Below are 21,243 nucleotides of genomic sequence, written 5' to 3'. Positions count from 1 at the left end.
TTATCGCTTGCACAGTGCTCCTTGGGATGTTTAAAGCTTGGGAAATTTTTTGTATCCAAATCCGGCTTTAAACTTCTTCACAACAGTATCTCGGACCTGCCTGGTGTGTTCCTTGTTCTTCATGATGCTCTCTGCGCTTTTAACGGACCTCTGAGACTATCACAGTGCAGGTGCATTTATACGGAGACTTGATTACACACAGGTGGATTGTATTTATCATCATTAGTCATTTAGGTCAACATTGGATCATTCAGAGATCCTCACTGAACTTCTGGAGAGAGTTTGCTGCACTGAAAGTAAAGGGGCTGAATAATTTTGCACGCCCAATTTTTCAGTTTTTGATTTGTTAAAAAAGTTTGAAATATCCAATAAATGTCGTTCCACTTCATGATTGTGTCCTACTTGTTGTTGATTCTTCACAAAAAATACAGTTTTATATCTTTATGTTTGAAGCCTGAAATGTGGCAAAAGGTAGCAAAGTTCAAGGGGTATGTATGTATGTATGTAATATGTATGTATGTTGTATGTAAGGCACTGTATGTATGTATGTATGTATGTATGTATGTATGTATGTATGTATGTATGTATGTATGTATGTATGTATATATATATATATATATTACATATATATATATATATATATATATATATTACACATACACACACACATAGATTGAGAGATGTTGGTAAAACAAAAAAAAACTTGAAATAACATGCTGTTTGTCTAGGTCGGATTTCCACAGCTTGACTAGAATTAACTGTGAAGGTCAGAAATGTGCTCTTGTGGCATAAATTCAGAAAATTAATGCTTGTGTTTTCCATTTCTAGAATCTAACTGAACTCGTACAACAAATCTGTCAGTTTACAACTCACACAGAGCCAGCTTTATACCTAGCTATGGGTACCAGCGATATACGGTGCATTCGAAAAGCATTCAGACCCCTTGAATTTGTTCCCCATCTATTCTAAAATAGTTTCAATCATTTTTTCCCCCCTCAACAATCTACACCCCCATAACGACAAAACAAAAACTTGTATTTAGAAAATGTGTCCAATGTAAAGAAATAAATAAAACTGAAATATCACATTTCCATAAGTATTCAGACCCTTTACTCAGTACTTTGTTGAAGCACCTTTGGCAGCGATTACAGCCGTGAGTCTTCTTGGTTATGACGCTACAAGCTTGGCACACCTGTATGTGTGGAGTTTCTCCCATTCTTCTCTGCAGATCCTCTCAAGTGCTGTCAGGTTGGATGGGGAACGTCGCTGCATGTTCGATCAGGTTCAAGTCCAGACTTTAGCTGGGACACTCAAGGACATTCAGAGACTGGCCACTCTACCATAAAGGCCTAATTGGTAGAGTGCTACAGAGATGGTTTTCTCCCATTTCCACAGAGGAACTCTGGAGCTCTGTCAGAATGAACATTGGGTTCTTGGTTACCTCCCCGACCAAGCCTTCTACCCCGATTGCTCAGTTTGGTCGGGCGGCCAGCTCTAGGAAGTCTTGGTGGTTCCAAACTTGGAAATTTAAGAATGATGGAGACCACTGCGTTCTTGGGGACCTGTCTCAGAGCTCTACGGACAATTCCTTCAACCTCATGGCTTGGTTTTTGCTTCATCTTTGAGATGTTTCTACAACTTGATGCACCTGAGCTTATGGGGTATTGTGTGTGGATTGACGAGGAAAACATTTGACTTAATCCATTTTAGAATAAGGCTGTAACGTAACAAAATGTGGAAAAGGGGAAGGGGTCTGAATACTTCTTGAATGCACATTCATGTGAGGACTTATTTTGTGAAAATGACTAAAATAGCTTTCCAGGTGATGCTATGAAACTTCACCTACAAGTCTGCACATATGCACAATGAAAGCAGTATTTCATCTAAAATATTTATCTTCTCTACAGAAGTCTGCCTATAAGAGCCTGTGAGAACAGTCATCAGTTCCACACAAAAAAATACCATCCTCAATATGCAATACATTAGCAGGTCATAACTCACCACCATGCCAGCGCCAGTGTGGTGATTTTTAAGGTGAAATTACTTTGAAAGATTCTCTAGAAAAACTGGATTTCTAAGCATGTCAGATATATGTTTAATATGTTCATGTGAAAAACACCTCTGTTATTCACAGTTCAGTTCATCTTTCACTTGAATCTTACCAGAGTGGACTTGATCCCCACACTCTCTGCAGCCTGGAAGGCTAGTGTGAAATTACGCCTCTAAAGATCGGGAGACAAAAACACACAATCACACACTATAAAGCTCCCTGATGACAGATTGAAACAACTGTAAAAGATTAAACAATATATTCTAAAATCTGCATTAAAAACAATGTGCATTTTCCCACCAGAGATGTTTCCATCAAACTGACTTGTTGCAGATAAAAGGCTGTGCTTGATGATGCTGTGCAGATAAAAATGACGTTTGCAGTTAAGTTCCCATGTACCCAATAAAAAAACGTTAAGTTATATGGGTTTCCATTGCAATTTAAACCACGTAAACTTGCATAATCTGGTTTTGGCACATGCTCTCTAGACTTCGCTGATAAAGTGGACAGGGGGGTGACTATATGATGGGATATGGATGAGCGCAATCTCATTTTATTTGATAATTGGCAGCCAAGAACCGATGATCATGTCACCAGAATTCTAAATAATAGCCTACCCTCGATATTGAGCCTATTGGGAATTAGCATGAATATAACTTATTTCATCTGTCTATAAGCATTTAATGCTTTTCCCAGTTGTGGTGGTAGGCCCATATCATTTAGTGACTCCAAGTTCACTTCAATATGATGGTTATCAAGTCAATATTTGGCATTTCCACCGACGTTTCTCAAATAATTATACTCACACAAAAAGATCCCACCATGTCGAACAAACCAATCATCTGTCGAAAATGTATGAAATTGTACCGACTTCCTGCTTCCACGAGCCCTGTCATGACTTTTTCTGATCAGGCAATTATTCCACATGTAATGGTTGGATAGAAACCTGGTTACAATTCTATGATATATTGTTACTTATCATCACTACAGTAGGAAATCGGCTTGCCTTTTCCTGGCTGGTGAGCTCCTGGTAGGGGATGTGAGCAGGCAGGTAGGTGTGGAGCACAGCGCAGAACGCAAGGCCGTCATTCCAGCTGCTGCTGAAGTTTGTTATGTCAATGTTCTGCCAGAAAGAGGGGAAACATTTGTTATTGTATTGCAAAGGTACAGTGTAAAAACATGTAGGGTTCAGAAGTGTATTGTATTGATAATCCAATAGATACTGGGTCCCAGACATCGGTCCTAAACGCACCTCGTTGGGCCTCCTGAGTGCCACAGCGGTCTAAGGCACGGCATCGCAGTGCTAGAGGCGTCACTACAGATCCGGGTTCGAGACCAGGCTGTGTCGCACACGGCCACGACCGGGAGACCCATGAGGTGGCGCACAACTGGACCAGCATCGTCTGGTTTAGGGGAGGGTGGCGGGCCAGGCACATGCTCGCTGACATGGTCGACAGTTGGATGGTGTTCACTCCGACACATTGGTGCGGGTGGCTTCCAGGTTAAGCGACCAGTGTGTCAAGAAGCTGTGCGGCTTGACATGGTCAAGTTTCGGAGAATGCACAGCTCTCGACCGTTGCCTCTACAGAGTCCATAAGGGAGTTGCAGCGATGGGACAAGACTGGAACTACCAATTGGATATAATAATTTTAAAAACATAATAAAACCACCTTGTTGTTTCATCTTCCTACTAGTTTCAAGTTTTATTAGTCGTATGTACGGGATACACAGTATGTACGGGATACAAAGTATGTATGGGATACACATAGTATACACTTTCCAACCAAATGCTTACTTGCAGGTTCCTTCTCCATAATGCAACAATCAGAAATAATAAAAGATAAGAACACAAACAAAGTAAAGTATCCTTCCTGTTAGGCCCTGTCCGGGGGTATCATCGGATGGGGCCACAGTGTCTCCTGACCCCTCCTGTCTCAGCCTCCAGTATTTATGCTGCAGTAGTTTATGTGTTCGGGGGCTAGGGTCAGTTTGTTATATCTGGAGTACTTCTCCTGTCTTATCCAGTGTCCTGTGTGAATTTAAGTATGCTCTCTAATTCTCTCTTTCTTTCTCTCTCTCGGAGGACCTGAGCCCTAGGACCATGCCTCAGGACTACCTGGCATGATGACACCTTGCTGTCCCCAGTCCACCTGGCCGTGCTGCTGCTCCAGTTTCAACTGTTCTGCCTGCGGCTATGGAATCCTGACCTGTTCACCGGACGTGCTACCTGTACCAGACCTGCTTTTTTCAAATCTCTAGAGACAGCAGGAGTGGTAGAGATACTCTTAATGATTGGCTATGAAAAGCCAACTGACATTTACTCCTGAGGTGCTGACTTGCTGCACCCTTGACAACTACTGTGATTATTATTATTTGACCATGCTGGTAATTTAAGAACATTTGAACATCTTGACCATGTTCTGTTATAATCTCCACCCGGCACAGCCAGAAGAGGACTGGCCACCCCTCATAGCCTGGTTCCTCTCTAGGTTTCTTCCTAGGTTTTGGCCTTTCTAGGGAGTTTTTCCTAGACACCGTGCTTCTACACTCGCATTGCTTGTTGTTTGGGGTTTTAGGCTGGGTTTCTGTACAGCACTTTGAGATATCAGCTGATGTACAAAGGGCTATATAAATACATTTGATTTAAAATGGCTCAGTAGAATAGAAAACATTTGAGCATAATTATATTACAGGAAGGCACCATTTATAGTCTGTTATTTAGAAGTGTTTTGCCAAGGGGAGACTTGGGGGCAAATGTTAAAATTGTTCAGCCATTTAACAATCCTAATAAGAGTCTGGTAGCAGCAGTTGAGATGTGTGTGTAGCATGAATGTACACTGAGTATACCAAAGTACACAAAGAATGTACACTGAGTATACCCCCCCACACATTTTGCCCTCAAGAAGAGCCTCAATTCGTCATGGCATGGACTCTACAAGGTGTCAAAAGCGTTCCACAGGGATGCTGGCCCATGTTGACTCCAATGCTTTCCACATTTGTATCAAATTGTCTGGATGTCCTTAGGGTGGTGGATCATTCTTGATACACACGGGAAACTGTTGAGTATAAAAAACCCAGCAGCGCTGCATTTCTTGACACAAACCGGTGCGCCTGGTACAAGCATGTGGTCAGTCCAGTTCAAGTGTTCAGCAGTCTGATGGCTTGTAGTTAGAAACTGTATCTGAGCCTGTTGGTATCAGACCTAATGCTCCGATACCGTCTGCTCGACGCTAAGCAAGTGAACAGCTCATGGCTGGGGTGTGTGGGGTCCTTGATGATGCTGCAGGCCTTTCTCAGGCTGAATTTCGAGTACATGTCCTGGATGGGTGGAAGTACGGTCTCAGTGATGTGCTGGGCCGTCTTCACCAGCCGCTGGAGGGCCTTGCGGTCGTGGATGTAGCATTTCATGTACCAGGCCGTGATGCAACTGGTCAGGACGCTCTCGATGGTGCAGCGATAGTATTTGGAGAGGACCCGGGGTGGCATGACGAATTTCGTTCAGCCATCTTAGGAAGTAGAGACGCTGTTGCGTCCTCTTGACAAGAGTGGTGGTGTTGTTGGTCCACGTCAAGTCCTCTGTGATATGGACTCAGAAGAACTTCAAACTGCTTACTCTCTTGACTGCAGTCCCGTTGATGTGGACCGGGCCATGTTCCCTCCTCTGCTTCCTGAGGTCAACAATCAACTCCTTTGTTTTACTGACGGTTGAGGGAGAGGTTGTTGTGGCCATACTGTCAGAAATAAACTGGCTTGTTTTCCTCACGAACAAACACTGTTTTATCAGAATGACCAAGTTTCTCTGAAGGAAGAGGTCATAAAGATTGAGTGGAGTATGATGTGTCTACTCAGATTCATTTGACAGGAGGATCTCGTAACACCACATCGTAATCCTGGCAGGATTGCTTACTCAGCAAGAGCAACATTTCAAACAACAGAAGACCCCCCCTAAAAAACAAAGCTGGTTTGTTTCCATCCCACTATAGTGTGAATCCCCAATGTATTGAATCTCATTGCCCTCCTCTCAGCCAGGGCAATTCACAGCTTTTCTGACAGGCAGTTGGCACGACATGTGTAACATTTGGAGCACTTCCTGGAGAACCATGACGACCAGTCACTCTCTGCACTAGGACGAAGACCATAAAAAAAGGCTGTTTCAATATGACAGAGTGGGTCTTAAAAACGTGTCCTAAATAGCAAATTCAACCAATAAATAAAGTTTTCAAAGTAGCCAAATGTTTATTCCCTTTGTGGATGACGTTTGAAGCTGTTCCCAGGCACTGTTGGTCCAGTCACATGCTTTAGAGTGGGAGAGGAAACATAAGGACAACACAATAAAACTGACAACAGTCCTCATGACAACGTCTACAATAGTTTACGACTTGAGAGGGGAGCATAAAGGATGCGCTGACGTAGGTGTCGGAGAGGGGCTTTTAAAAAACAATTAACTGAACTAGACCTCTGAAGGAATAACGGACATTCTGACAAAGTTATTGAATTAGATTGTCACTCCAGATAGTTGAGCTTATAAAAACCCCCACCAGAGTCTCACTATTGAGAAAATAAATCCTCATCAACAGAGAGCGACCCGAGAGGTGAAATGACCTGACTGGTCTGTTCTGACTGAACAACATATACCTGGTAACCCTCAGTCTTCTTCTGGCACCACTTGAGCAGTGCGTTCCTCTTGGACCCCCCATACTCCCGGGCCAGCGCTGAGAGGGGGTCCTTCCGCTCCTCTCTGAACACACCACGTTGGAGAGGACAGAGAATCATTTGAATTAACACACATATTCAGACTCCATTGACCAGCTAGTCCACAAAGCCCATTTGGTATAGTCAAAATATTGTTTAAAACATAAAAAGGACTTAGTGGATTAGTATGTATCGTATCAAAGGCATGGAGCTGATGAGGGTTTTACCGGAGGCGGCTGCGTGCGGTGGGGGTGACAGAGGCGGTGGGGGAGGACAGGGAGGAAGCAGAGGCCATGGCCATCAGAGAGGAGGAGCCACCTTCAGGTGCAGAGATGTCCCTCTTCATCTCCTCACTGCTCCTGCGGGACACTGGCCACCACACAAACAGACAGAGATACAGGGTGAGTGACCCGTCTTCACTGCCAGCGACAACATACGTTCCCAAATGTTTATTTATTTAAATTTTTTATTTTTTATAAATGTCGTTGAATTCTTTCTCAAAATGCATTTAATTTTACTGGCAACCATTTAAAAGAATTATAGATCTATTTCAAGGCCTATTCATATGTCCATGATTTGTGATACCTGAGATGGCCATGGCCTTTGATGAGTCCATGTTGGACACCCTCTGGAGAGCAGAGGCAGGGCGGCTAGCAGAGGAGCCCCTGAGAAGATGCTCTGCTGTGGAGGGAAGAGGATAGTGACAGGATGAAACACACAAACATTATGACAACCCCACAACCAAAGTGAGGAAACAGAAACATTGCATTGAAATAAAGTGACTTCATATTCCCTTCAAAATGTTAGTTTAAGCAAGAGGGATTTTTTTCTTCCTCTTATACTCAAGGGATCAAAGTAACATTCCAGGCCCTGGAACTGTCAAGTACCATCGAATGAGGTTAAAAAACAACAGGGACATTTAACTAAACATCGGAGGGCATGACCATTATAGCACGTTCACATTCCAGGCCCTGGAACTCACTAGAATATGTATGACAACATTTATGGGGGAGGCCAGTCACTGGGACACCACACTTTCTATGGTGTTTTATTAAACCCACACATCAAAGTCAAGTGAAGCTCTGCTGACTCCATGCTCGCCTCCTTAGTGGCTAAAGACACCCATCCCACTGCTTTGGGCGCAAAGCACCACCAAACTTAAAAATGACAAATATATCCACATACTGTATTGCCCAACACAGACAGACTTAATACTAGGAGGAGCTAAGATGTCTAATATGAAATTGTGTTATATCTGCAGCCATTTTCCTCCTTTATGAGTGACTGTGATGGAGTACTCCTCTCTCATTTTATTCACGAGGGACGGAATGAGATCCAGATATGAAGCTCTGCTGTCAGTGTTGGTGTTTCTGCGGACATACCTGGCATGCTGATGTCTGCGTAGCTGGGCCTTTTGTCACTCAGAGAGGAGAGGGGTTTGGGTGCAGAGATGGACCCAGTTATGGAGTGTCTCTGAAATAGACCAACAATCATTGGATTAAAACTCGCTCACATACATACAAAAATCAGGGATTTTCGGCCATTGTAATACTTGGGCAGTCAGTCTAAGCATTTTTTCAGGTTACCTAAGTCAAATAGTGTAATTTTTTAAATTACAAATAATAAAGGGCTAGAAAGCAGATATAAAGTATATAGAAAAGATAATGAACCTATATTTAAAAATAATATAATGTTTGAGAAAAATATTATATAAAAGCCAGACAATCAGGGAGAATTGAGTATTCAATTTGTTATTATTTTTGAGTAAAAGAACACAGCATTGCCATGGCAAAATGCATAGAATTTTAGCAAAATAGCTTTAAAACCAAAATGTTATTTTAGCGCCATGACAGAATATGTAGAATCACAGGAAATTAGGTTTAAAGCTGCAGCATTTTTCTCACAGCTCCATGGAGAAATATTGTAGAATTGCAGGAAAATGGAGCAAAAATGCAAACACTTTCTCTACACCGACAAGATGGGGGCCTCTAAAATGTAGCCGCTCTGATGAGCCGACCATGCTCATTGCCACGCCCACCACATAAACCCCTTTTTTACCCAAAAACCTCCTGAAAATGTCTTCACAATTCCTATAGAAGTAGCCTACTATGTGTAATTTCTGAAAAAAATGCCCAGGTCGAGGAGGCCATTCTGACCGCAGCACCAGCAGCCAGGCATTGGCAATAATCTTGTGACTGCAGAGGAGGATAGATGAGAAAAAGCAGGACAGAAGACTTGCAACCTGTCTAGGAAAAAGAAAAACCAATCTCTCCCTGAACTTTGCCCCTTTCATATGAGAAGATCTGATACTCTGCTTAAATAATGTATATAAAATATCCAATGCTCAGATTTGCCCCTCTGTCCACAGTATTACATGGAATGACTGAATTTGTCCTTATACTCTATTGCAGTGGTATTCAAACGTTTTCAGCAGGGACACCATTTTCTTTGGACAGAATTTCTGGGGACCCCATTGTTTCTCCAAGTTCTCTCGCAAACTCACCCCACATCTAATGACAACTTTTTTTTACAACAAATAACCTTCAAATCATTGCATTTTCATCCCTTATCAAAATTAAAAGAAACCAATAAATACATTTAGCAAAATTGTATTTTTCAAATGATCTTTCTCAAATGTATATTGTCCCATACAATAATTTGCACCCGTAACCTTCCAGCTTTGTAGGCTAACTTTCCTTACTATCTTACAGTACTAGCTTACAGCTGAAGCTTACATCAATTCACTACACTTTTACTAATATGATAATATGCAACACCATAAGGAAAAATATTGCTGATTTTAAAGCTGATTGTCACCAAAAACTTCATTCATTCACTTAATCTACCACGCCCAATCCCAAATGGACCCCCAAATCGAACACCCTATTCACTCGTGGAGATCTGAGAGGATTTGATTGGTATAAGCAATACAGTGAAATGTCCACCTAGCCTAGGTGGAACTATTACCATATTGCTTACACCGGTCAAATCCTTTCAGATCTCCACGAGTATATAGGGTGTAGGGCTTAGGGGTCCATTTGGGATTCGGACAAGATCATCTTTGCTCGAGCCTCGAACTGAGTGTTTGTGTGAATCAAATCACATTTTATTTGTCATATGCTTCGTAAACAACAAGTGTAGACTAACAGTGAAATGCTTACGTCATGGGCCTTAAAGAGAGAGCGCACACTTATATAAGAATATACTGCTTCTTCTATGCAAATGTTGTTGATCAGTACAATAAAATAAGTCCCAAATGGAAGGGAAACAGATTGTTTTTAATCTGTAGCCACATGAAATCAGCCAAAATAAGATCAATAACTCCATGCATGCACACAATCCTATTGAATATGTATTCACCTGTATAGTAAAATAGGCCTAGACTACATCTTGATTTACCTAGATTATCAATAGACTAGAGATTTAACATTCAAATAAATGATTACCATTATGTTGTTATGTAGTTAGATTGGTAAAGAACTAAGTCAAATTGATTGTATGATTATATAATTGATTCATTAATGATTTTAATGTTATTTTTTTATTCGTTTTTTTAAATAGAACATTTCAAATGATATTTAACTCAAACGATCTGTCTGGATCAAGTGCCACTCTACGACATTGGCTAATACGATTAATTTCCCCCACCGTGGTATCGAGTATCGTGATACAAAACTTAGAATCGGTATCTAAGTCAAGATTCTGTTATCGTGACTACACTACATTGCAGGTTCATGAAAAATGTGTTAGAGGCAAACAGCTGACATGTTTGAAAAAACGTGTGAGAGTTTAAAACATGAGAAAGAATCTTTGCGTCATATGGATCATTTGGATGCACTGACTAAGTCACTATGGATAAGAGCATCTGCTAAATTACCAAAATGTAAATTAAGGGAAAGTGAGATAACGGAATTAGAGCTATGGGACATATTCTCAAACAACTCAATCTCTCATGGTCTGTGTATGAGGCAAGCCCTGAGACTGTCAACTGTGACAAAGTGCCAGAGGAAGAGGAGGAAGTGATATCTGTGGAGTAATGAAGGTCTATAAACACTGTGAATATAGGACAGCTCTTGACCCGATGGTCACAATAACTCTTTCACTACTGCACCACTCCCTGACCTAGTCAGCACAGACAACAATTCCTTGCCATACTGCTCTGGCAGTTCTAAAACACACCATTTGATCTAGACCTTGATAAATACAGGGCATTCGGAAAGTATTCAGACCCCTTGACCTTTTCCACATTTTGTTACGTTACAGCCTTATTCTAAAATGGATTCAATTCTTGTTGTTTTCTTTCTCATCAATCTACACAAAATACCCCATAATGACAAAGCAAAAACAGGTTTATATACATTTTTGCAAATTTCTTAAAAACAAACAACTGAAATACCACATTTACATAAGCAGTGATTACCGCCTCAAGTCTTCTTGGCTACAATCTTGGCACACCTGTATTTGAGGAGTTTCTCCCATTCTTCTCTGCAGATCCTCTCAAACTTGGTTAGGGAGCATCGCTGCACAGCTATTTTCAGGTCTCTCCAGAGATGTTCGATCGGGATCAAGTCCGGGCCACTCAAGAACATTCAGAGACTTGTCCCGAAGCCACTCATGTGTTGTCTTGGTGTGTGCTTAGGGTTTTTGTCCTGTTGGAAGGTGAACCTTCTCCCAAGTCTGAGGTCCTGAGCAGGTTTTCATCAAGGATCTCTCTGTACTTTGCTCCATTCATCTTTCCCTCAATCCTGACTAGTCTCCCAGTCCCTGCCGCTGAAAAACATCCCCACAGCTTGATGCGGTCACCACCATGCTTCACCGTAGGGATGGTGCCAGGTTACCTCCAGATGTGACACTTGGCATTCAGGCAATCTTGGTTTCATCAGACAAGAGAATCTTGTTTCTCATGGTCAGAGTCCTTTAGGTGCCTTTTGGCAACTCCAAGGTGGCTGTCATGTGCCTTTTACTGAGGAGTGGCTTCCGTCTGGCCACTCTACCATAAAGGCCTGATTGGTGGGATGCTGCAGAGATGGTTGTTCTTCTGGAAGGTTCTCCTATCTCCACAGAGGAACTCTGGAGCTCTGTCAGAGTGACCATCGGGTTCTTGGTCACCTCCCAGAACAAGGCCCTCCTCCCCCGATTGTTCAGTTTGGCCGGGCGGCAATCTCTAGGAAGAGTCTTGGTGGTTCTAAACTTCTTCCATTTAAGAATGATGGAGGCCACAATGTTTTTGGGGATCTTCAATGCTGCTGCAGACATATTTTGGTACCCTTCCGCAGATCTGTGCCTCGACACAATCCTGTCTCAGAGCTCTATGGACAATTCCTTTGACTTGGTTTTTGCTCTGACATGCACTATCAACTGTGGGACAATATATAGACAGGTTTATGCCTTTCCAATCAAGTTGTAGAAACATCTGAAGGATGATCAATGGAAACATGATGAACCTGAGCTCAATTTCGAGTCTCATAGCAAAGGGTCTGAATACTTGTGTAAATTTTTTTTTTTTTTTTTTTAAACTGTTTTCGCTTTGTCATTATGGGGTATTGTGTGTAGATTGATGAGGGAAAAAACAATTTAATACATTTTAGAATAAGGCTGTAACGTAACAAAATGTGGAAAAAGTGAAGGGGTCTGAATACTTTCCGAATGCACTGCAGCTATGTGTGAATGACTGGTCTAGTGTAAGCCAGGATTTTATTGTGTGCTTGACCTGATGCCTACACTTAGAGCTTGCCATGCAAACAAACACACTGGAATGGGTTCCAGGTGGCATACCTGTATGGGTGAGATGGCGGCTGCAGGAGGGGTCTTCATGGGGCTGGGGCTTAGGGGAGTGCGTGGTAATGTGGCAGCGGGTGCTGTTGGAGCAGCAGGGGCAGTGGTCGTGGGGACTGGGCCTGTTGTGAACAGAAATCAGTCACATCGAACAGTAATACTACTACAATGGATTAGTAGCAGTGTTACTGCTATGCTTATTACTAGGAATATACAGGTGAAATGAGAATAAAAGTACAAAAAAGTGGTCCATATCTTACACTCGCAGGTTGGGGTACCTTGTGAGGAGGCATTGTCAAAGCTCTTGATGAGGGTTTTGACTGTTGGAGAGGGCTCAGAGGAGGTAGAGGAGCGACGGCTCAGGCCCATGCCCTGCCTCAGTACAGCCAGATCCCTCTCCACTGCATTCATGTAGTTATACACCCTGCCCCTCTCCTCATCCTGCCTAAGGAGACAAACACCAACACACTCAATACATATCTAGGCATATCAGGTCCCACCTCACCCATTTCATGTGGATGCAAATACAGACCACCACATCCAGCTTCATCAATGTGGCAATCACTATTAACCCAACCCCGCACACATACAGTACCAGTCAAAAGTTTGGACACACCTACTCATTCAAGTGTTTCTTTATTTTTACTATTTTCTACATTGTAGAATAATAGTGAAGACATCAAAACTATGAAATAACGAATATGGAATCATATAGTAACCAAAAACGTGTTACACAAATCAAAATATATTTTAGATTTGAGATTCTTCTAAGTAGCCACCCACTCTGTGAAGCATTTATTTGGGCTGCAATCTGAGGTGCAGTTAACTCTAATGAACTTATCCTCTGCAGCAGAGGTAACTCTGGGTCTTCCTTTCCTGTGGCAGTCCTCATGCGAGCTAGTTTCATCATAGCGCTTGATGGTTTTTGCGACTGCACTTGAAGAAACGGTCAACGTTTTGACATTTTCCAGATAGACTGACCTTCATGTCTTAAATTATGGACTGTCTCTTCTCTTTTCTTATTTGAGCTGTTTTTGCCATAATATGGACTTGGTCTTTTACCAAATAGGGCTATCTTCCCGCATACCACCCCTACCTTGTCACAACACAAATGATTGGCTCAAACGCATTAAGGAAAGAAATTCCATAAATTAATTGAACACACATTGAGCACACATGTTAATTGAAATCCATTCCAGGTGACTACCTCATGAAGCTGGTTGAGGGAATGCCAAGAGTGTGCAAAGCTGTCTTTTTGTTTTGGTTACTACATGATTCCATACATGTTATTTTATAGTTTTGATGTCTTCACTATTATTCTACAATGTGGAAAATAGCAAGAATAAAGAAAAACCATAGAATGAGGAGGTGTGTCCAAACTTTTGACTAGTACTGTACATCTCCCCGATATGATCACAAGACAGCTGGCCACATGACACTTGGAATCAAGCACAGCGTGTTTCTCAGTGTCTCTTACTTGCGGTTCTTGACTTCGTCCAGCTCCTTGCCAAGCTTCTCGTTCTTCTCCTGGGCCTCGCGGAGACGGTGCCGCATATCCCCAATCTCCTCCTGTGCTTCCGACTTGATGTCATTAGCGATGACCACGGCCGTCTGCAGATCAGCCTGGAACTGACGCCACTCTGCCGATTCTTCCTGAACAGACAAACACACGCGTGCGCACATACACACAGAGCAACATCATTTCAATCACTGAGCCGGGAATGATAAAGCTAATAAGAAAATTTGTGAAAGATAATATCATCATATTGCTTTCGAGTGGATTCCAGTTGTAACTATGGTTTGGACCAAACCAAACCATAGTGCTGCTGTGCTTGACCATGTCAGTGACCTCTGGTCCTCACATGGCCCTGTCCACTGGCCCACTCACCCTCAGCCTCCGGTGCAGAATCTTAATCTCCCGCTCCATGTCACGCTTCTGGTCCTGCAGTTTTTTAACAGAGTCTGAGGGAGGAAGCAGACATGGCTGAGTTCATGTGAACGGGCCACAGGATATATTCACACACAGCGCAGGAAGAAAATCTGCTTTCAAACAATTCAAGAGCTGATAGAGACACTGACCTTAGCAGCACCAACTTATGAAACTAGAGGTTAGGGTTAATTATTGTGTAATTCAGTCTATGAAGTAAACTTGAATCCCATTGAAGCCAATAGCAATATAGCTAGACGTCAAGGAGTCTAAAAGGCAAAACATGATTGACTTTATCTACCAAGCGTATCAGAGTTAACATTTTCTGTTAAATAACAAGTTCATACAGTGTCTTCAGAAAGTATTCACAAGCCTAAATAAATTCAAGAGTAAAAATGCGCTTAACAAGTCACATAATAAATTGCATGAACTCTGTGTGAAATAGTGTTTAAAATGAATTTTGAATGACTACCTCATCTCTGTAACCCACACATACAGATAATTGTAAGGTCCCTCAATCGAACAGTGGATTTCAAGCACAGAGTCAACCACAAAGATCAGGGAGGGTTTCCAATGCCTCGCAAAGACGGGTACCTATTGGTAGATGGCAATTTTTTTTTTTTAAAAGCAGACATTGAATATCCATTTGATCATGGTGAAGTTATTATTTACACTTTGGGTGGTGTATCAATACACCCAGTCACTAAAAGAGATACAGGCATCCATCCTAACTCAGTTGCCGAAGAGGAAGGAAACCGCTCAAGGGTTTCACCCTGAGGACAATGGCGACTTAAAAACAGTTACATAGTTGAACGGCTGTGATAGCAGAAAACTGAGGATGGATCAACAACATTGTAGTTACTCCACAATACTAACCTAAATGACAGAGTGAAAAGAAGGAACAGAATAAAAATACAGAATAAAAATATTTAAAAACATGCATCCTGTTTGCAATAAGCCACTAAAGTAAAACTGCAAAAAAAATGGCAAAGCCGTGACCTTCATGTCCTGAATTTAAAGTGTTATGTTTGGGGCAAATCCAACACAACACATCACGGAGTACCATTCTTCATATTTTCAGGCATGGTGGTGGCTGCATCATGTTATGGGTATGCTTGTCATTGGGAAAAGACTTGGGAGTTTTTTAGAATAAAAAGAAACAGAATAGCGCTAAACCCAGGCAAACTCCTAGAGGAAAACCTGGTTCAGTCTGCTTCCCAACAGACACTAGGAGACAAATTCATGGCAAGACTTCAAAATGGCTTTCTAGAAATGGTCATCAACCAACTTGACAGAGCTTGATGATTTTTTTAAAGAATAATGTGCAAATATTGTACAATCCAGGTGTGCAAACCTCTTAAGAGACTTACCCAGAAAGACTCACAGCTGTAATCGCTGCCAAAGGTGATTCTAACATGTATTGACTCTTATGTAAATTAGATATATTTCATTTTCAATAAATGTGCTAAAATAAGAAATAAAATTTAAAAATCAATGTTTATACTTTGTCATTATGAGGTATTGTGTGTAGATGGGTGAGAAACATTTATTGAATCCATTTTGAATTCAGGCTGTAATGCAACAAAATGTGGAATAAATCAAGGGGTATGAATACTGAGTGACTTATGAACACACAAATCAACAAAGTTCATTACTTAGTCCTATTCTATTATCAACTAAATAGGCTAATGCATGGCTGGCTACTACTGCCTGTATTTATTCCAGACACAGATTTAGATGAAGGTAGGCTAATTCACTTGCCCCATATATTGTTTCCCTTTTGAGAGGAGCAAAACCTCTCCCCCAACACTTATGCCACAACATTTGTACAATCAAAATAAACTAATCTACATTTGTACTTTAATTTATTTATGATCGGTAAACATGCCTGGGAAAGAATAAATAATAATTGCAAGAACCATGGGCTTGGATCACAAAAGACATTCTGTGAAAACATCTGCGTGTGTCTGCCTGGGGAAATGTGGTCCCGCAAAGCCAGGGTTGTGGGTTTTTGGTACCCAAGGGGGACCAGTACGAAAATGTATGCACTCACTACTGTATGTGGCTCTGAATAAGAGTGTCTGCTAAATGACTAAAATGTCAAATGAAATGACAGCAGACGGAGAGCAGCTTGTTCTAATCCAATCGTTTTAGGAGGCTCAACTGAAACGAAGCAAGTTTCTTTACAGACAGAAATACTAGTCAATAGTTGTTTGGCGCACACAGTGCTTCACACTGTTTGAGTGAAAGAGAGATGCGTGCTGGCAGCTGAAAATAACTTTTACAGATCACAGATCATTAAAAAAAGATAGACTTGTCATAATCGTATTCGGAAAATTCTCCATATCCATTACAATACTTGTTTTGTCCAAGTACTCGGCACACTCCTACTGTACTGTTCACACTTTCCTCTGGCTGCAAGAAGCCTGACACAGCTCTACACAGCCACCATGTGGCACTGGCCAAAGGTGGAAAATGCACAGTGGGTTTCCAGTGTTATGTCTTATGTGTAGAACCAGGGGCTTCATTCGTAACCGTTGCAGAAATTTCACACAAAATGTCTGAAAAGCAAAATGTCTGAAAAACTTGCCGCACACCATAGTATTCGAATGTTTCCCGTTACGAATCAGAACTGTCGTAAAAGAAACTGTGCGTCCGTGAATGAGCATTAAAACTCCACCTGGAAAACGGCCTCTATTCACCTTTTATGGTGACAATAAAACCCTTTATTTGCTGTATAATTTGAAAACTATTGGAATTAGGTCAACGTAGTTTTTATAAGAAAGAGAAATGGCAATTTAGATCATATTTCTGTAGAGGTGTGGGCAGAATGTTTGAATATTGTGCAGTGACTTTTTCAAACTAAACATGCATGCTATGCTGCCTATATAGTGAGTGCCTGTCTGCAAATTCTGCAAGATTGGTTGCATATTCAAAACAATTAGGCTAAATGCTACAGCCCACATTTCTATGCAAAATACACGTTGTTGTTCAATATTTAGTTTATCAATAGATTATTGTCAGTGTTGGAGAGTAGTAAACTACATGAAGTTCAACTAGTAATTTAACCACATTTTGCAGTAGCTTGGTGGTAGTGGAACTAAATTTCAATCAGGTAGTGTTAACAGAAGTTAATCATGTTTTTGCCATGTAGTGGTGGAGCTAACTACTGGAACTACACACTACTCTTTTTACAAAAATAAAATATGGGTAAAATGGGCAATCATTTTCTTTCTTTTTCAGCATCAGACCTGCCTAACTCACCTGAAACCTTGTTTTTGTGATTAATATAATAAAATGACACATTCTGTTAACACTTGACTACAGAGTGATCTCACCTTGCAATTTGTCATCTATGACATTTCAGATTTACATATGATCATTTTTCACAAAGTAGTTTTGATGTCGTGAACTAATTGTTTTAAGTAACTTTAGTTAAGTAAACTATAGTTTTTAAAGGGTAGCTTTACTTTAGCTTAACTTCATCAAGTGTGAAGTAATGGTAGCTCGGTAAACTATATTTTCAGAGTTCAACAATGTTTGTGCATCGACTTTTCCTCCTACCTAAATATGATAGACAGCCTGCGAATTCTAAAACATATTTTTTTTTAAATTTAAATACAGTACTTAAGGTAGCATACATAGGCCTTCTGCAACGTAAAATATCAACTGTTCACCTAAATTCAACTGTAGGTCTATATTATAAACCGCGCTGCATATGGGATGGCAAAACCTGAAATACATATAGTCTATCTATTTATTAGGCCCATGAGAGATGAGCACGGTCATTTGTTGTATGACTACTTTGGGAATATGAACCAATCATGTCCAGAAAAGGAATTTATTCTAAAACGGTTATGAAAATAAATTGGAAAAAGATTCCCGTTGTCTAATTATTTTAGACTCTAAAAATAAAAACATATTTTCACTCTAACAACTGCATTCTTGTTAATATGTTTTCCTGTTTTTTTTGTTGTTGTTGCATAAAATACTTACTTGCCAGCTTGCAATACAATATTTTGACCAGTAGATGTGCGTACGCATGGTCTAATGCTTCGAACACACAGACAGCATTACTGCGCAAAACAGTATGCAGCATCATCTAGATATGTGTGCAACAAAAGTTAAACATTCACCTTCTGCTCCCATTTCTGTCCAGCCGTCTACGCATACAGTTTGACACATGCGGTCGATAAATCCAACGCACCACAACACACCGAACGCACTGCCTCTGCAACACAATGCTGCAAGGCAAACGCAGCAATTTCAATGGAAATTCATGTCATTCTGGTGTACCAAAATGCAATGACGCTGTCGGTGTGATCGAAGCGTAAAGTTTGCGGGGAGGTGAGCACATTCTCTCGTCAAGTATAAATGTCAACTTTAGCGTGAGACAGCTTATGTTAATTACAAAACATTTCATACGATTCCTGCCTGCAGCATCATTAGTGGACAATGTTGGAATTACCGGTAAAAGCACAGTGCCTCAAAAAGTGCCCTAAAAATCCTGAACTTGATCCTGGCATCGATCTATGATGCTGTGACATGTTTTCCCCCTTGGCCACAGCCCACTCACTCTCTAGGTCTGTGATGATGAGGTTGTCGTGGAGTTTTACAGCTCGGTGCTGCTCCACCTCGTCCTCCAGCTCAAAGATGGTCTCCTTCATGTCCCCGATCTCAGTCTCCTTCTCCTGCAGCTCCCCGCGCTGCTTCTCCAGCCCACGCTTCTGCTCTGCCATTTGCTTCTGCTCCTGCTCCTGGATGTCCCGGTACTCCCGATCCAGCTGCACACACCACCAGGGGAATCAATCACTATCGCATTCATAAACTAAATGGCCCAAATGAATGCTCATTCTTCTTTTCAGTGGTGAGGGTACGTATAAAGCAGACACATGCATTTCTATGAAAATCTTTTAAGGTGGTATGGAGGAAAGTGGACTTTCGTGAACTTTTCCACAAGTTGAATACAGGAGACAGAAGCAGTCTCGCAACTTTGATGGTGAACCTATGCAAACTATCAAAAGGGTGGGATCAGGGATCAAATGTACTACCTCTGTAGGATGGTGTGTGCGTGGTAGACTCACCTTACTGAGGGTGTCCTGCAGTCTGGTGACATCAGTGCGGGCGTGGCTCAGCTCCTCCTGCAGTTTGGCAGCCCTGGCCTCCGCCGCCTCCTTGTCCAGCCGAACCCCCTCCAGCAGCTGGCAGATGTCACTTTTGTCTCCAGAGTTGTGGATGGAGTAGAGCTCAGCCACCTTCTGCCTCTCCTGGTCCAGCTGGGCCCTGCAGCGGCTCAGCTCTACCTGCTCACAGCTTACCGCTGCCTTGTACTCCTCCAGCGCTGCCACCATGGCCCCCCGGTCCTGCCTCTCAGACTCCATGATGTGCTCCATGTGGTGGTTCCTCTCCTTCAGAGCCCCAATTACCTCCTGGGCCTCAGTGTTGTCCTGCTCCGCCATCTTCAGCGTGTTGCTGAGGTGCTGCTGCACTCCCAGCAGCTGCTCCCTCTCGAAACGGGCGTTGTCGGCCAGGTCCACGTAGCGCTGCTCCAGCTCCATGTAGCGGCCGCTCTTGATGTCCTCCTCCAGGACGTAGGACACGTGGTGATCGTCCAGCAGAGAGCGGAAGTACTCAATCTGCCGGCCATAGTGCTCCAACTTGTCGCTCTGCTGGCACAGGGAGTCCATGAGGATTACCTTCTCTTCCCCTAGCCTCTCGTTCTCTCCGTTCAGCTCCTGGGTGATCTGCTGCAGGTCAGCAAGCTCATGTAGTGTGGCCTGCAGCTCCTCGGCCGTGCTGTGCTGATTCTCCTCCATCTGGTGAATGCGCTCCGTCAGGCAGGCAACAGACACCTCGCTGGCGTTGCCGCTGCTGCCCCGGTGTGAGCGCTCTCGCCTGGGCACGCTCTCCGACTCGGAGGAGGACGAGGCTCCGGAGGGGGCGTCCAGGGCATCGTCGCTGGAGGTGACGCCCTGGTAGACCTCGCTGGACTCACTGTCCAGGTTGTCCACTGAACCACTGTGCTGCTGGGCCGTCAGCAGGTCCTCCAAGGAGCCAGGGGCAGAGCCTTCCACAGAGGAGGTGAGGGTACCAGTGCCCCCGCCATCACTGTGCCCGCTGCTGACTGCCAGGTCTGGGCTCAGGGAGGGGTAGCTGAAGAACTTGTCAGAGCCATCCAGCCTCTGCTCCAGGGAGAAGCCCAGCGCGTTGAGCCGGTCCTTCAGCATGCGGTTCTCACTCTTCAACAGGTTCAGCTCCTCACGAATGGCATGGTTCTGCTCCTGCAGGAGAAGCAGTGTGGACTCCACATCCGCTGCTGTGATGGCTGACACCTCCCTCTCCTGGGGCTTCTCCTCCTCCCCTCCTCCTCCTCCTCCTCCCTCCTCCTCTGTGGGAGCCTCCTCCCCTCCCAGGCCCAGCTGGGCCCTCATGTCCCTCAGCTCGCTGCGCAGGTGCAGGATCTCCAAGTCTTTGCTCTTGGCCAAACCCAGCAGGTCTTTCACCTTGGTCTCCAGGGCCACCTTGACACTGATCTGGCTGTCTGATTTAGACTTGTTCATGCGGCCCTCTGACTCTGCCAGCTGCTGGGTGCGAGAGCGCTTTCCCTGGGCCACATCCTCCTGCCCCGTCCCTGACAATGACTGCTTCTTACTAGCCGATGTTCTGGACGTTCGCAGACGGTCCCTTGACGAGTTGGGCTCCTTGGAGGTAGAGGACGTCACACGTTTGGCTGAAGAACCGTGTAAAGAGAGACAGAGCCCAGCAAGCATGAAATGCAGAGTAATAATAAGTACGATGA

At 43.0% G+C, this 21,243-nt stretch overlaps 1 protein-coding gene across 4 annotated transcripts in view; it reads right to left on the bottom strand.

The window, feature by feature from the left end:
• The window catches only part of specc1la (sperm antigen with calponin homology and coiled-coil domains 1-like a), a 34,931-nt gene that overhangs the window by 6,306 nt on the left and 7,382 nt on the right, over positions 1-21,243 (bottom strand). The window contains exons 4-15 of one of the 4 annotated variants that reach the window (XM_024439026.2): positions 19,529-21,174; positions 19,021-19,228; positions 14,406-14,479; positions 13,995-14,170; positions 12,796-12,962; positions 12,518-12,639; positions 8,125-8,215; positions 7,328-7,423; positions 6,970-7,111; positions 6,686-6,788; positions 3,057-3,173; positions 2,163-2,222 (exon numbers count right to left, since the gene is read on the bottom strand). In XM_024439026.2, coding sequence (XP_024294794.1) covers positions 2,163-2,222; positions 3,057-3,173; positions 6,686-6,788; positions 6,970-7,111; positions 7,328-7,423; positions 8,125-8,215; positions 12,518-12,639; positions 12,796-12,962; positions 13,995-14,170; positions 14,406-14,479; positions 19,021-19,228; positions 19,529-21,174 — 3,002 coding nt within the window. Of the gene's footprint in view, positions 1-2,162; positions 2,223-3,056; positions 3,174-6,232; positions 6,347-6,685; positions 6,789-6,969; positions 7,112-7,327; positions 7,424-8,124; positions 8,216-12,517; positions 12,640-12,777; positions 12,963-13,994; positions 14,171-14,405; positions 14,480-19,020; positions 19,229-19,528; positions 21,175-21,243 lie in introns of those variants that run through there. The other 3 variants (XM_024439025.2, XM_042331653.1, XM_024439027.2) reach the window with 3 other exon arrangements.

This window comes from Oncorhynchus tshawytscha, linkage group LG12 (assembly GCF_018296145.1).
Source record: "Oncorhynchus tshawytscha isolate Ot180627B linkage group LG12, Otsh_v2.0, whole genome shotgun sequence".
Lineage (NCBI taxonomy): Eukaryota > Metazoa > Chordata > Actinopteri > Salmoniformes > Salmonidae > Oncorhynchus > Oncorhynchus tshawytscha.
The sequence above is the reverse complement of the archived record's forward strand: the minus strand, read 5'-3'. Positions and strand labels throughout refer to the sequence as shown.